General features: G+C 47.7%; 1 protein-coding gene across 3 annotated transcripts in view; it reads right to left on the bottom strand.

The window, feature by feature from the left end:
• Positions 1-4: 4 nt before the first annotated feature.
• The window catches only part of LOC124288883 (DNA repair and recombination protein RAD54B-like), a 49,095-nt gene continuing 34,063 nt past the window's right edge, over positions 5-15,036 (bottom strand). For all 3 annotated transcript variants that reach the window (XM_046725464.1, XM_046725463.1, XM_046725462.1), the window contains exons 17-27: positions 12,335-12,446; positions 11,699-11,878; positions 10,809-11,023; positions 10,271-10,432; positions 10,036-10,162; positions 9,413-9,519; positions 3,119-3,184; positions 2,616-2,729; positions 2,304-2,465; positions 2,006-2,077; positions 5-1,629 (exon numbers count right to left, since the gene is read on the bottom strand). In XM_046725464.1, coding sequence (XP_046581420.1) covers positions 1,552-1,629; positions 2,006-2,077; positions 2,304-2,465; positions 2,616-2,729; positions 3,119-3,184; positions 9,413-9,519; positions 10,036-10,162; positions 10,271-10,432; positions 10,809-11,023; positions 11,699-11,878; positions 12,335-12,446 — 1,395 coding nt within the window. In that variant the 3' untranslated portion in view covers positions 5-1,551. The remainder of the gene's footprint in view (positions 1,630-2,005; positions 2,078-2,303; positions 2,466-2,615; positions 2,730-3,118; positions 3,185-9,412; positions 9,520-10,035; positions 10,163-10,270; positions 10,433-10,808; positions 11,024-11,698; positions 11,879-12,334; positions 12,447-15,036) is intronic.

Here is a 15,036-nt window from a genome sequence, read left to right as displayed (position 1 = left end):
TAGGTTTTGGTCCTGATTTATTTACAGAATGTACATTATTCTATGATACTCAAAATGATTTGTCTGTAATTGCATTTAATGTCCATGATACATGACTGCATGAGCAATAATCTAGATACAGGAGACTGGACGTAGACAAACCAATGATTGATGTGACATCTCACTATCCATGAGCCATATACATAAAGCCTGGCATCCAGCTATAGTGCCACACGCTCAGCCTGGATACACAACAAGGACCTGGCATCCAGCTATGGTGCCACATGCTCAGTCTGGATACACAACAAGGACCTGGCATCCAGCTATGGTGCAACACGCTCAGTCTGGATACACAACAAGGGCCTGGCATCCAAAGTATGCCACATGCTCAGCCTGGATACATAACAAGGGCCTGGCATCCAAAGTATGTCACACGCTCAGCCTGGATACACAACAAGGGCCTGGCATCCAAAGTATGTCACACGCTCAGCCTGGATACATAACAAGGGCCTGGCATCAAGCTATGGTGCCACATGCTCAGTCTTGATACACAACAAGGGCCTGGCATCCAGCTATGGTGCCACATGCTCAGCCTGGATACATAACAAGGGCCTGGCATCCAAAGTATGCCACATGCTCAGCCTGGATACATAACAAGGGCCTGGCATCCAAAGTATGTCACACGCACAGCCTGAATACACAAGGGCCTGGTATCCAGCTATGGTGCCACATGCTCAGTCTGGATACACAACAAGGGCCTGGCATCCAAAGTATGCCACATGCTCAGCCTGGACACATAACAAGGGCCTGGCATCTAGTGGGTGCCACATGCTCAGCCTGGATACACAATGGCCTGGCATCCAAAGTATGCCACACGCTCAGCGTGGATACACAACAAGGGCCTGGCATCCAAAGTATGTCACACGCTCAGCGTGGATACACAACAAGGGCCTGGCATCCAAAGTATGTCACACACTCAGCGTGGATACATAACAAGGGCCTGGCATCCAAAGTATGTCACGCGGTCAGCCTAGATACACAACAAGGGCCTGGCATCCAAAGTATGCAACACGCTCAGCGTGGATACATAACAAGGGCCTGGCATCCAAAGTATGCCACACGCTCAGCCTGGATACACAACAAGGGCCTGGCATCCAAAGTATGCCACACGCTCAGCCTGGATACACAATGGCCTGGCATCCAAAGTATGCCACACGCTCAGCCTGGATACACAACAAGGGCCTGGCATCCAAAGTATGCCACACGCTCAGCGTGGATACATAACAAGGGCCTGGCATCCAAAGTATGCCAAATGCTCAGCCTGGATACACAAAAAAGCCTGGCATCCAGCTATTACGTCACATGCTAAGCCAAGACAGACAATAAATCCTGGCACCCAGCTATGGTGCCACACGCTCAACCAAGACAGACAATAATGGCTTGGCCAGGGAAGACACTTATCAGATGCTTTGTTTATGATAATGACAGATGGTGTTGAAGTATGCTGATATGATGAAGTGAAACCAGTCCTTGCTACTGACATGTAGAGGCCTTAGTCTGAGAATCTCAACATCATGAAAGTGAAGCTGTCTTGGTCTCATTCCAGAACACAAAGGAAATTACATCTTCAGCACCAGATATATGCCAGCTCTGAAAGCAACAATACAACAAACATTTAATACCAGTACGTGAATGGTTGCATATACTTCAGATCTTGTCAATGAAGAAACTACATTTTCAGTACAATCACTAATGAGAACAACAACATGTAGGTACGCAAGGGGGCATTACTGATCCTGAAGACTTGACTGAGATATACATAAACAAGGTTTCTCAATATACTGTTTAAATGTGTGTTGGATCTCTTATGATCTGATGACTTTCCTGTGTCATTATCAACCTTCAAAAGGTAGGAACCAAATCTTGCAACAATTTACACACTTACAAACACAAACATTCTATGAAATGTAAATAATGATGATAAAACATAAATCTCAGTCATTTAAGCCAAGAATATATAACTCACGGGATCAAAGGTGGCAGAATTCTCCCCAGTGAGGTGATGCCAGTCAAGCAGTTCATCCATTGAAAAGTTCTTCTGGAAAGATATTTCCACAGTGCATGCATCACATATGATTCTTACACACATACTTCCTGAATCCTGTATATTTAAGGCAGTGCCAGAACACATATTTCTATGGACTTTACTTTCTTTGCTGGACTGGGTACTTAGATTATATTCATCCCTGTTTGCTATGATGTCATGTTGTTGACTTGGCATACAACACTCTTCACTAACACATCTCTCAATAACTCAGTCTCACCTTGGAGTGAGATTTGACGGCAGCAGTTCCTAGCTGGCATAGCCGTGGCATCTCTGTGGTGTGGGTGACAGTCTCAGGTGGCAGCAGTCCCTTCCCCCCACAATGGCAGTCCAGCAGAGTGTGAGTTTCACACACAGTCCTCTCACTGAGGGTGAACAGGTCCTAGGTGGAGCAGACAGCGAGTCAGCCAGCTTACAACACTCTCTAACTAGGGTCTAACAGATGTGGATATCATATATGTGTCTGAATTACTTTAGGGAACTGCCAAGTCAAATTTCCAAAACAAAAGACATGATTATTTGAAGGCTTTACCTTGAGATCCTCTACAGAAAACTGAACATCATTCTTCTGTCTGAGATCCATTACAGCACCACTAAGCCCTTGCTTGCTGATCTGGCGCTGGTACACCTTTTCCTCGATAGTGCCCTGGAATACAGGCGTTACACTGTAACACGGCATGTTACACAGCTAACATTACAGGAACATCTGTTAGCAGAGCTGCATTTGTAATACAGATTATGAAACATGTACTCCCCATTCTATCAATAACCTACGGTGATGTGGGATGACAGTAACACAAACAGAAATTTCATCATTTACATTCAAACTGAATTCCTGTGATGAAATGGTACGTATAGAATGGAAGTCCAGAGATTATTAGAAACCATCAGATACTCCAAATATACCATTAGAAATTCTTAAATATAATGTAGGGTTTTAAAAACAATTTAGAGAACATGAACCAACTCACAATTATTATGTCCATAAACTTTTAGCTTTGCTATTAACAAAAACTAGTTTCTTGTAGTACTTACTGTGGTGAGAAGTCTGTAAATGTACACCTTCCTGGACTGACCATCTCTCCACACTCTGGCCATAGCCTGTAGACAGAACCAAGTGACCACATGCATCAGCAGCATTTGGTTTCAGATATCTGATTACTGGGAAGCAAAACAGTTTGCATTGACCATGAAAGTTAACTGCTACACAATACAACACACTACGGATACTGTTATATAATCTTTAGAACACTCTGAAATTCAGACTAACAAGGGGCGTCAAGCCGAGACCTGAGTTTAATTCCCCACATGGGTAAAATTTAACCAAACCTGAAAAGGTTTTCAATTCTTTGAAGAGAGTCGTCCTTGGGGTACATATATGCATTTTCTGCGCTGAAAATGTCCTGTGACAGTTGTATCAATGTTTTTTAATAAAAATATTGTACAATAAATAAAAATCTTTTTATTTATTATACGGCCCCCACCTCGTGGAGTTACCTCCCGTTGAGCATGCGCAGCCAACTGTGTAAGCACCTAGGCCCGTATCATCATTCCTTCTGCTGAATAAATCAGTGAACAGAATTGCAGGAAGGCGGGAGGCCCTACCCCAAGGACGACTCTCTTCAAAGAATTGAAAACCTCTTCAGGTTTGGTTAATTCTTTTTCATAGAGATCGTCCTTGGGGTACATATATGCATAAACACAGACTCCCAAAGACCGGAGGCCAGGGAGGAGTGAATTCTGTCAAAGTACACACAAATAGCGATCGCTAAGAATAATGTAACATACGCCATAATCACTCACCTGTCACATGTCCCGGTTTGAGCTTCCGCGAGAGGCATGATGGGAGGGTAACCGACAGGGAGGAAAGGTACTGAGAGTCGACCTCGCAGGTTAGCATAATGAGAACGCACGTAGTGCGAACGTAAACAAATCCCACCTACCTTATGGTCTATAGAGAGCACCGTAGGGGGGAAAAAACACCCACTACCGACCATAATCTCCGTAGAGAATCGAAAGGAGGTTATACACCCAGCAGCGGACATATCAATAAAACACAATATTGAACAGCAGCGTCAACTAAACCAGATAACCAAGACTCACTCGGTCAGGGTGGCAGGACACTGTCCACTGGAGAGAACAGAACGGTCAAAGCTCGCACGATTACGTGAATGTGTATCGAGCTGCTAGTGCCGGATGAAAGTGCTAGGCCGGCTCCAAATAGCGGCAGAGCATATCTCTTCAATGGGTAGTGCCGATGCAAAAGCACAAATGACTGAGACAAGCCAGCGAGACAGGGTCTGTTTGCTCGCCGGCACCCCAGCCTTCCCTCCACTGTAACAGCAGAACAGATGGGTACCCGTACGGATCCCTTGTGTTCGTTTGAGATGACCTTGAGAGTCTTTCGGACATCCAACGGGTGAGTGCTCGTAGGAGAGGTCCCCGATGTGGAAGGCTGGGTAAGAGTAGGAAGTTCGATAGGAGCTGTCACATGGAAAGCGTGATCGACCTTCGGGTGGTAAGTATCCGGGAGGCGAATACTGACACGATCTGTGTGGAACACAGTCAGCGTCGGGTCGGACGACATAGCATGTAAGTCGCCAACCCTACGCCCAGATGTTACTGCCAACAAAAATACAGCCTTCCATGTTAACAACTGAATGGAAATAGCCGATAGACGTGAGAAGGTAGGACCGGACAGCAAATCGAGCACGATTGACAAATCCCAAGGTGGGCTGGTTCGCCTGACAGCAGGTCGAACCCGATCCGCGCCAGCTAAAAAACGCTGTACGAGAGGGTGCTGCCCCAGAAGAGCACCATCGACAGGGGTGTGAAAGGTGGAAATAGTGGTGGAGTAGCCACGAATGGTCGAAGCCGCCAGGCCTTCTTCCAAACGAGCTTGCAAAAACTCCAATACTCGGACTAAATCCGCGGAAAAGGGATCTGCAATCCCCCTATCTGAACACCAGTGCGCATAGCGGGACCACCTATCCTCATACTGAACGTTTGTCGAATCCCGCCTCGAAGCCAGAATTGTGTCTGCAACTGCTGCAGGAATTCCGCGTGCTACGAGGCTAGACCTGACAGAGGCCAAGCCACCCACTAAATCCTTGGATTGGGGTATGGCGCGCCGTTCTGAGTGAGAATGTCCAGTAGCAAAGGTAATAGAACAGGAGGCTGAGCCAGAAACCTGAGAATTACCGGAAACCAGCTCTGTGACGGCCAAAGCGGTGCCAGTAGCACAAGCAGCTGAGCTGGCTGGGTGGACAGCTGGGAGAGGACCCGGGGAATGAGTGGTAACGGCACGAACGCCCAGAGCACTTTGCCCGTCCAATCCAGCAGGAAGGCGTCGGCAGCCAACGCCCTCGGGTCCGGTATTCGAGAGCAGAACACGGGTATCTGATTCGTCCCGCCAGACGCAAACAGATCCACCTGGAACGACCCGTACAACTTGGAGATAACTCTGAATATCTGCCGGTCGAGGCATCCACTGTCGCGGGCCAGGATCCGGGCGAGAGAGCGCCTGCTCGCGACGCTCTCCAGCCCTGGGAGATAAACAGGGAGTACCTGGCAATCGCACTGGTCGCACTCCAGAGGAGAAAGTCCTACGTCTCCTCGGCGAGCTGACACCGTGACGCCTTGCTTCAGGATGTACTACATGGCCGTTCGGTTGTCCAACTGAAGACGAACCATCTGGCCCTGGACATGCTCTCGGAAGCGCTCGAAAACCAACCGCACAGCTCTCAGTTCCAACACGTTGATGTGAAGGCGGGCTTCGGCTTCGGACCAGAGTCCGGACACCGACAGACTGCCCAGAACACCCCCCCAGCCCGTGAGGGACGCATCGGTCTGAACTGTAAGAGCTGGCGTCGGGATTTCTAAGGGGACCCCCTTGGAGAGATTCCCGACATCGGTCCACCACTGAAGGTGAGGAGACAACCACCCGGGGACTGTGAGACTCCGCTCCAGGTCCTCCGAGTGAGCCCACAGACTCGCCAAAGCTTGCTGTATAGGGCGCATCCTCAACCGCACCCGCCACACTACAGAGATAGTCGCCGCCATATGGCCCAGTAGACGGAGCCAAGTCCGTGCTGGTGCCTGGGGCTGGGAGAGGAACGAAGACACCATTTCCCGTACTCTGGTGACCCGGACGGGCGACAAGGAAACAAGATCCTTGTGAAAAACCAAGTCCTGGGTGGGTACCAGGTCGGATTTCTAGAGGTTGATGATCCACCCCAGTCGAACTAGAATGTCTATCACCTTGTGAGTAGAATCTAGGCTCGCTGGCTGTGTTAGCGCGCTGAGCAACCAGTCGTCGAGGTAAGGGTAACAACGCCTTCCTTGCGATCGAGCGAGGGTAGCCGGCACTAACATGAGCTTGGTGAACACCCTGGGGGCAGTGGATATGCCGAAGGGGAGCACCGTGAATTGGTAATGCATCCCGTCGTAAGAGAACCGAAGGTACTGCTTGAACGATGGATGTATGGGCACATGTAGATACGCATCCCTTAGGTCGATTGACGTGAGCCAATCGCCGGGCTGAACAGAGGAGATCACCGAGCGAAGTGTCTCCATCTTGAAGGATGGAACTTCTAGCATGCGATTCAACCCCTTGAGGTTGAGAATGGGACGGAACCTGCTGTCTTTCTTCGGAACGAGGAAGTACGTGGAATAAAATCCCGCCTGTTCCTCGCCCGGTGGTATGCGCTCTATAGCGGACCTGTCCAGCAAAGCCTGGACTTCGTCTCGCAGTATATCCGCCCGTACCTGACATGACGGCACCAGAGTGCGGCGTATGCCGGTGAAGTCTGGCGGACCTCGCTTCCACAGTGGTAAATGGCCGACACTGACGGTGGACAGCACCCAAGTGTTGCTTGTAGCCTTCTCCCACTCCGGCAGGAATAGAGAGAGGTGGCCTCCCACTGGGACGCTGGGTAAGAGGGCGTGAGTGGTCCCGAGTAGCTGAGCTGACTGGGACGGACCCACGGCGACAGCCTGTTGGGTTAACGGCCAGGTCGGGCAGGACTGCTCCTTGCCCTTACCCTTGGCCGGGCGGCTCCTCCGCCTATCCCTGCCCAGCGGCCGAAGCCAGCCGGCAGACTCGGGTGTAGGCTGCACCCCGGAGGAGGGAGCCGGAACGGCAGAGCAGGGGCGAGAAGCCCGCGGGTGCTCCAACAAGGCCTTAGAATCCTTGAAGGAGGTAGATGCAGCGGCAGCCTCCCGTATGACCTGCTGTTCCCCAGGAAACAACGTCGCTCCCAGACGGTAGGGAAGGGCCAGCAAGGTCTGCTGTGTAGCTGCCGAGTAACGAGACGTCGACAGCCACAGCTTGCGCATCCCCATGACTGCGCACATCACCGTTGACGCGGACGACCGCAAGGACAAGCTCAGGCAAGTCAAAACGGAGGCGTGACCCAACCAGGAGGGGATCCACCACGTCCTGCACCAGGGACGGCAGAATGCGGAGCAGCGTCTGCGTGGGTTGCCTAGGGGCAAACGCCTCGCCTGGCAAGCGGAACTCAGTCGAGTCCGAGCGGCTGGTAGGCACCGCGGCCTGGGGAATATACTCGGCAATGCGTTGCCAGACCTCCCGCAGAGCCGTCAAGAAACGGAAGGCGCCCTCCGGCTCCTTGAGCTCCCCAATGTCCATGGACTCGGCACCTGAGCCCGAGTCCGAGGCTGGGTCTCCTCGCGAAGAGGACCCGAAACCCCGACCCGATGGGCGGCCTAGCACCAGACACAGAGGGAAGGGAAGAACCGAAGGAGCACCCCGCTTCAGTACCCGACACCACACTCGAACCCCGGTCCCGAGACGCTGGAGGAAGACCAGGCAAAACTGGTTCCTCCGCTCTCATGGGGCGGGACGGCGCAGGGACCGGAACCCCAGGAATCCTCAACGGACCCTGCGCCAACACCGAGAGGGGGACTGGGAGCGAACCCTCCCCCTCCGGGGTAGCCGAGGCGTCCGGACCCGAAGCCAGAGGCAACAGATCTACAGACGCCTCCAGGCCAAGGGATCGAGCCGGGCTCGGCGATCCCATCCCCAGACTCTCCGTCCCCTGCTCCAAGTGGGCGAGGAACTCCTGGCGGAGACCTCCAACTCATGAACAAGGGACTTCATGGAGTCCATGTGCTGCTGAAAAAGCTGTGTGATAAGTGACATGTCAAAACCGCTAGGAGCAGTAGAAGGCGCCTGACTGCGCGACTTAGCCTTTTTGCCTTTAGGATTGTTTTGGGGGGCTTTAGATGGGGGGGACCTGGGTCAGTTCCCCTCCCGCCTCTCGCATTTCCCTAAAAAAGAGGAAATCTGCAGCCCGCCTCTTCTGGGCGCGGGGGGAGAAGCCCATACGTATCTCACACGTGTCGGGATTATGTCCGCCTTTTTCAAGGCAAACGAGACACTTGTCATGACGGTCTGCACGGGGAATACTTTGCCCACAGACAGTACAACCGGAAAACGCCTGAAAGCAAACACGCAAGCATGTAGCTAACAGCGGACCAGCAGCACAATATACACGTACAAAACATTGAAAATACGTGAATGCGACCACGGGTAGAAATACTTGGTTAAAACGCAATATGACAACCACGTGGCACGCTAAACTTCCCGCCATGGAATAGCAACACGTGCATAAACCACGGGAAAGTTAGCGTAAAATAATTAATACAAAGTCACAATTATGAGACAACCGACCGCAAAGCTTTACTGTTCCATTCAAGGACAAAATAAAGACCATACATACAGGTGGTGGAGTCCCAGACATTATTCTCTCTAACTTCTTATAACAGAAAGAGTTCAGCTCTACTCGACACATCCGTTCAGTGGAGTGACAGCAGAAGGAATGATGATACGGGCCTAGGTGCTTACCCAGTTGGCTGCGCATGCTCAACGGGAGGTAACTGCACGAGGTGGGGGACGTATAATAAATAAAAAGATTTTTATTTATTGTACAATATTTTTATTAAAAAACATTGATACAACTGTCACAGGACATTTTCAGCGCAGAAAATGCATATATGTACCCCAAGGACGATCTCTATGAAAAAGAAGTGTGAAGCCCATTTCTGGTGTCCCCCGCCATGATATTGCTGGAATATTTCTGTAAGTGGCGTAAAACTAAACTTACTCACGCATTCACCCACATAAACAGCAAGTGTTGTTTAACAAACAGAGTGAAAATCTCCTTTAAAACTGGTCCTAAGATCAATGTCTGTTTCATATTATCACTTAAGCAATAGCCAGTCATTGCTTTTCCCCAGAGTCTACAATGCAGGTTACAGCTGGTTAACTTCTACTGTATATAAGACTATACAAGATGAAGTGTTTACCTGGAGATCATTGGCAGGGTTCCAGTCGATGTCGTACAGGATGAGTCTGGACGCACCAACCAGGTTCAGGCCAACTCCCCCAGCCTTGGAGCTCAGCAGAAACACAGCTAAAATACATCATGGGGACTTTGCAAGAACTCATCATGGCTTCATGTTTGCCATAGCAAGTATCATGTTGTAGTGATTCTGAGCAAGCCACTGCTTTATAACACTGGCATCTATGATTCAACTTCAACTGTCAACAAATACGTACAGCAGTGTGTGAAATTTACACTGGTCCTGTGGTCCCTGGCAAGTAAGCATTCATCAGGACCAGTAAATGAAAAGTTTGCAGTGATCCTGTGGCCAGTGAATTTTGTATTGATAGATAAGTAAATCTACGAATGTTATTTTAAACCAGTGAAGTACAGACAGGACCACTAATTATTGTCCACTCACTGTGGTCTTGTGGGAAGTTTTGAAAGGTTTCTTTCCCTGTATAGGATTCAATGGTCCAGTTATACAAAGCACAGTGGCACCTAGACGCTGTGATGTTACATCAATCATAATAAAATAGTAAAATACTCTGAAAGAAAAGTGGAAAAACAGCCTTTTTCTACACTTGAGTTTTGGCATTTTCTTACTTTCTTGAGAGTGTTTACTGTTGAACTTGTTGACAATGTCTTGTCTCTGTGATGTAGGTGTTTGGCCGTCAAGACGAACCCACTTGAAGCCGACACTGTCACAAAACACTTGCAGCATATTCAGAGTCTGAAAACAACCAATGGGAACAACCAATGTTGGTAACAGTCAGCAAGTTTGCCTGAGTTGTTTAGTTTAACTGCCACAAGACACCATCAATAGTTATGAAAGATGTACCTTGGTGTGGTTGGAGACCAGTACCACCTTCTCCTGGGGTCGTTCAGAGTGCAGGGACTGTAGGATAGAGGAGAGTGCCGCCAGTTTGCCGGAGTGTTGTGTCACCACCCTCTCCAGGGAGACATCCTCCGGGAAGTGGGCAAGCAGGCCGGAGTACACAGACTGGACAATGTACGTTAGCATGGCGTTATAACCCCTGTCAACTAATCAGTCTACATGCATTCATCAATCTCAGCTCCATGTAAGCAAGGTAGCAGTGGATGTTTCTACAGTTGTAATGAAGAAGTTGATCAGCCATGCCATATAGTTGACTATCTATCCAGACTTTAACAACAACACTAGGATACAGCATAGCAAAAAACACCCCACCCCCCACACACCCAAAACAATGACAAAGCAGCATGAAGAAAGAAAATGATAACAAACAAAATTACCTTGAAGACTGATGATGCTAGTAGTGAACATATCAAATACTTGCAGTTGCTATATTAATATCTATTTCCATAAACATAGCTTTATCTTCCTCCACTTAGCCTACCTCTTCCTCGTCTCCTCCCTCATCTGCTGCCTCCATGGCCTTCCTGAGCACCAGGTTGGGGTGGTTACACAGCTGCTTGAGAGCGGCGATGCAGATGAGGTGTGGTGCCCCTTCCACATTCCCAGACAGGCAGCGCCGGATGAGTCGACACTGGAGGAACTGGCGGTACAGGCAGAGCTGGAGACGACTTGCACGACAGAATATTACAAGCTCCGCTGAAATAACAATCATAGAAATCATAGAAAAGACAGCAAAGAGGTGATGTACCGAATATGTGTCAATTTCATTAAAAGTAGAATTTGTACTCCTAGACTCTGAGAAGATCTGATGACATGTCCATACCATCTGGGGACGGTTGGGTAGCCGAAGACCCATGTTCGATTTCCCACATGGGTAAAATGTGTGAAGCCCTTTTTTGGTGTCCCCCGCCATAATATTGCTGGAATATGGCTAAAAGTGGCATAAAACCAATCTCACTCACTCCATACCATCTGTATAAGAGAGCAACAATACCTTGAATGAACAGATTTAAAGTACAGATTACACTTCACACAATAGTTCACCTTGCTGAGTTTATTGTGGGTTTTTCATGTCAGTGCTTGTGGATGCGAACTGCAATATTTGTTCAAGGTTGATATGATACTGACAATCTTTGACTAAAGTTCCAAATGTATATGCTGTTTGACCACAGATAGGAGTTTACTTTGCTATGCCACAATAGATAACTTGTCTATAGTATTTGATCTGGCTGATCATTGGGTCATTATGGGGTGATAGTTAATATTACTCCCGAACAACAACTTATTTGCCTTATAATGTCAGCATACAGGCTGCTGTGAAATAGATGGAATAACTGCCGATTATGTCCTTCACTGCTGATTGACAACTACCTTTAGGAGGCAGGTATTTGTTGTTTATTTCTTGAGTTCTCCGCAGGATGAACATCTTGGTGAGTCTGGTCAGTTCTGCCCCCCTCTCCTCCCCAAGACTGATCTGCTCCTGGGAGGCACCTGGTTGCCGGGATGCCACAATGGGATCTTCATACACCCGGTGAAACGCAGCACTAGAACCTGGCCAGTGGGGATTCAGATCAGTTGATGATATAATTATACTGCTGCGGTTGGTTGGATGAAGCATACAAGTACTTCTTGGTATCCACAGAATATTGTTAACACCTAGTTAACTCAGGGCATATTTAGTAGATGAAATAACTATCCATAGTAAATAAAGAGCAAACTCATTCTCAGTTAGAACACTGTTCCCTCAAAATAACATTGGCAACATCAATTAAAAACAATTGAATCTGGACCTATATATTTGGTCTAATGAAGTAGAAATGATATCACAATGATATCAATATTTTGCTGAAGTGAAGTCTCTATTTTACATTTCATGCCAAAGTACAAACTGAGTCTGCATGTATTGACATTACTCATGGACTTGGGCAACTTGACAAAACACAGCCTGATGCCCAAATGCTTGAATTCACACTATGTAAGAGCATTACAAAACTACTCTGGACCTACCTAGGACGCCAGGGTTACAGAACTCCACAATGGAGTAGAACTCCTTAAGGTCATTCTGTATAGGAGTGCCTGTAAGAATAACACGTCTTCTGGTCGGCAAATTCATGATTAACTGAAACAAGAAGTTAGTTCAGTACTTAGTTTCATTATCATGAAATATAACTAAAGTGCAACAGTAAGTGAGATAATGTAATTTTCTGACTAAAATTGATATTTTATACTTATCCTGACTCATGCTTATTGCTTGTCTCCCTTTCCTTCCGAATGCTAGTGGAACACTTGAATCCCCTTTTGAAGCTCCCTTAAAAAAAGCGGACGTAAAATCACTTACCAGGAGTCACCTCCCTTGCCAGGTTTTGGCGGGAATGGCGCCACCCGTCTGCCATGCTCTTCACTCTCTCCGTATCATAACCCGACACACTGGTTTACTGGGAAATCCAGAGTGCCTTGAGGGGAGGTTGGGAGGGCTTACCTCATGAGTCAGGATAAGTATAAAATATCAATTTTAGTCAGAAAAATACATATTTTTCCTTATCCTGACTCATGCTTATTGCTTGTAGAATCCGACGGTATAGTTGGTGGGTCAAGCCACCTCTGGATTCCTTAGTGATGAATTTACGTCCTATATACCCCCTATTGGAACTTTAAATGGCACTGCTGCTGTTGATCCATATGTCGAAATAATTTGGTAATTTGGGGGGACCACAATATATCAAACTCTTCTGTAACCGTACATGTGGATTTAAATAACTCCAACACTTGATGTTCCTATCAAGTGAAGTACTGACCCTATCCATGTACAAGTAATTCTTTACAAGTACAGGGTCCAATATTCATGCTAGTCTGTTCCAGACGTGTACATGGACTATAAGCTCTATTCCTTGGAGTACGAGCTTTGCATGACATGCGGTAAAAGGGCGAGATACATCTCAGCGCCTTTGAGGGACCGTCAGCTGTTGAGCTACAACCAGAGGTCCAAACTGGTGGATACCGGAGACGTCCTCGGTAGCAAAGTCTCTGAGGTAGTGGTTAGCAAATACTGTCTCCGATTTCCAAAAACACCCTTCCATGATCGTGGATATTGAGCAGTTTCTATGTAGAGCAAGTGTAGATGCCAGTGCTCTAACTTCGTGCGGATTGGGGGCTCGAGGAGGCTCAAGTCCTGCTGCCTTGTAGGCTCGTAGTATGATTGCTCTCATCCAAACTGATATCGTAGTACGTGAGATCTCTGTGGGTGTCTCCGACGATATGGGGATGAAAAGGCGTTTGAATTTTCGTCTCCTGGTTTTAGACTTTTGTAGATAGATTTTCAGCGCTCTGACTGGACATAAGGATAAATCTTGTATATCCTGCAGACCAAGGATTGTAGATAATGCTGGGATGTGGAATTGTCTGTCCGGTTGACCTGGCAGTTGATTCTTAGCTATGAAATCCCACCTAAATCCTAGATGAACCGTGTTGTGATGTGTGTCAAACCGTATCCGTTCAAAGTCCAGCGCATGTATTTCTGACATCCGCGCCGCTGTTGCCAAGGCGATCAGAAATAGCGTTTTCTGAGTAAGAAATTCGTAAGAAGTTCTTTCTAGTGGTTCGTACATACATCACTGGTGAGATGTCGTAATACCACGTTGAGATCCCAAGCCCGCGCTTTAAATTTCCTTTGTTGGTCTTCCAGTTTAAAAGAACGTTGCAAGGCCAGTAACTCTGGCACCTTCGTCAGTTTCACGCCTGTCTTCATAGTGATAACTGAGCTGAGAGCCGCTAGGTATGTAGATAATGTCGAACCTTTTAATTTCCTCATTTGTCTGAGATGACAAAGATATTCCGCCACTTGAGGATGTGTTGCTTTCACTGTAGTGAAACCTTTCCTCGATGCATATTTCTCAAAGCTTTGCCACTTGTCATCATACAAGTTACGAGTAGATCTACGTAAAGCTAGTGTAACTGCTTTCGCTGCTCTGGCGGAGTATCCTCTTTATGACAAGCAATTCGTTTGTCGCCCATGCTTGCGGATCGGGAATTGGAGAGACAAATGTTGCCAGTTGATTGTTGAATCTCGTGGCGAATAGGTCTACGAGTGGAGATCCTATCGTCTGTATGATGCATCTGAACGCTTGTGGATGTAACATCCATTCTGTTGGGGATGGTTGATGTGGTCGAGATAACGCATCTGCTATTACATTCCTGGCTCCCGGAATGTGACATGCTTTCACATAAATGTTGAGATTGTCTATTATGTTGAATAGTTGAAAGCTGAGGTCTAGAAGATTGCAAGATCTTGTTGATCCTTGTTTGTTTATGTAGAACGCCACTGTTGAGTTGTCCGTATGGATCATCAATTTTGCGTTCCTTAGTATGTTGGACCAATGTAGTAGGGCATTTACTACTGCTTTCATCTCGAGCATGTTGATATGCAGATTCATTTCTTGTTTCGACCATTTCCCGGCAACCACTTCGTTGTCGAGATGTGCTCCCCAACCGTGCAGTGATGCGTCTGAGTAGAGGTGGACGTTGCACTCCGGCTCTATTAAGTAGTTTCTGTCGCAAACATTCGACTTCTGAGTCCACCATAGTTGATATGGTTTTAGCCTGTCTGGTATTTCGAAGGGATCCAGACTGTGTAAGTGAGCGTTCACAAATCTCTGTAGTGGACGCAGTTGTAGTCTCCCTCTGCGTGTCATGTCTTGAGCTGACGTGAGGAG

Source organism: Haliotis rubra, unplaced genomic scaffold (assembly GCF_003918875.1).
Source record: "Haliotis rubra isolate DU_JTF1 unplaced genomic scaffold, ASM391887v1 Scf428, whole genome shotgun sequence".
In the NCBI taxonomy this organism is placed as follows: domain Eukaryota; kingdom Metazoa; phylum Mollusca; class Gastropoda; order Lepetellida; family Haliotidae; genus Haliotis; species Haliotis rubra.
Note: the sequence above shows the minus strand (reverse complement) of the source record. Positions and strands in the feature narration are given on the sequence as shown.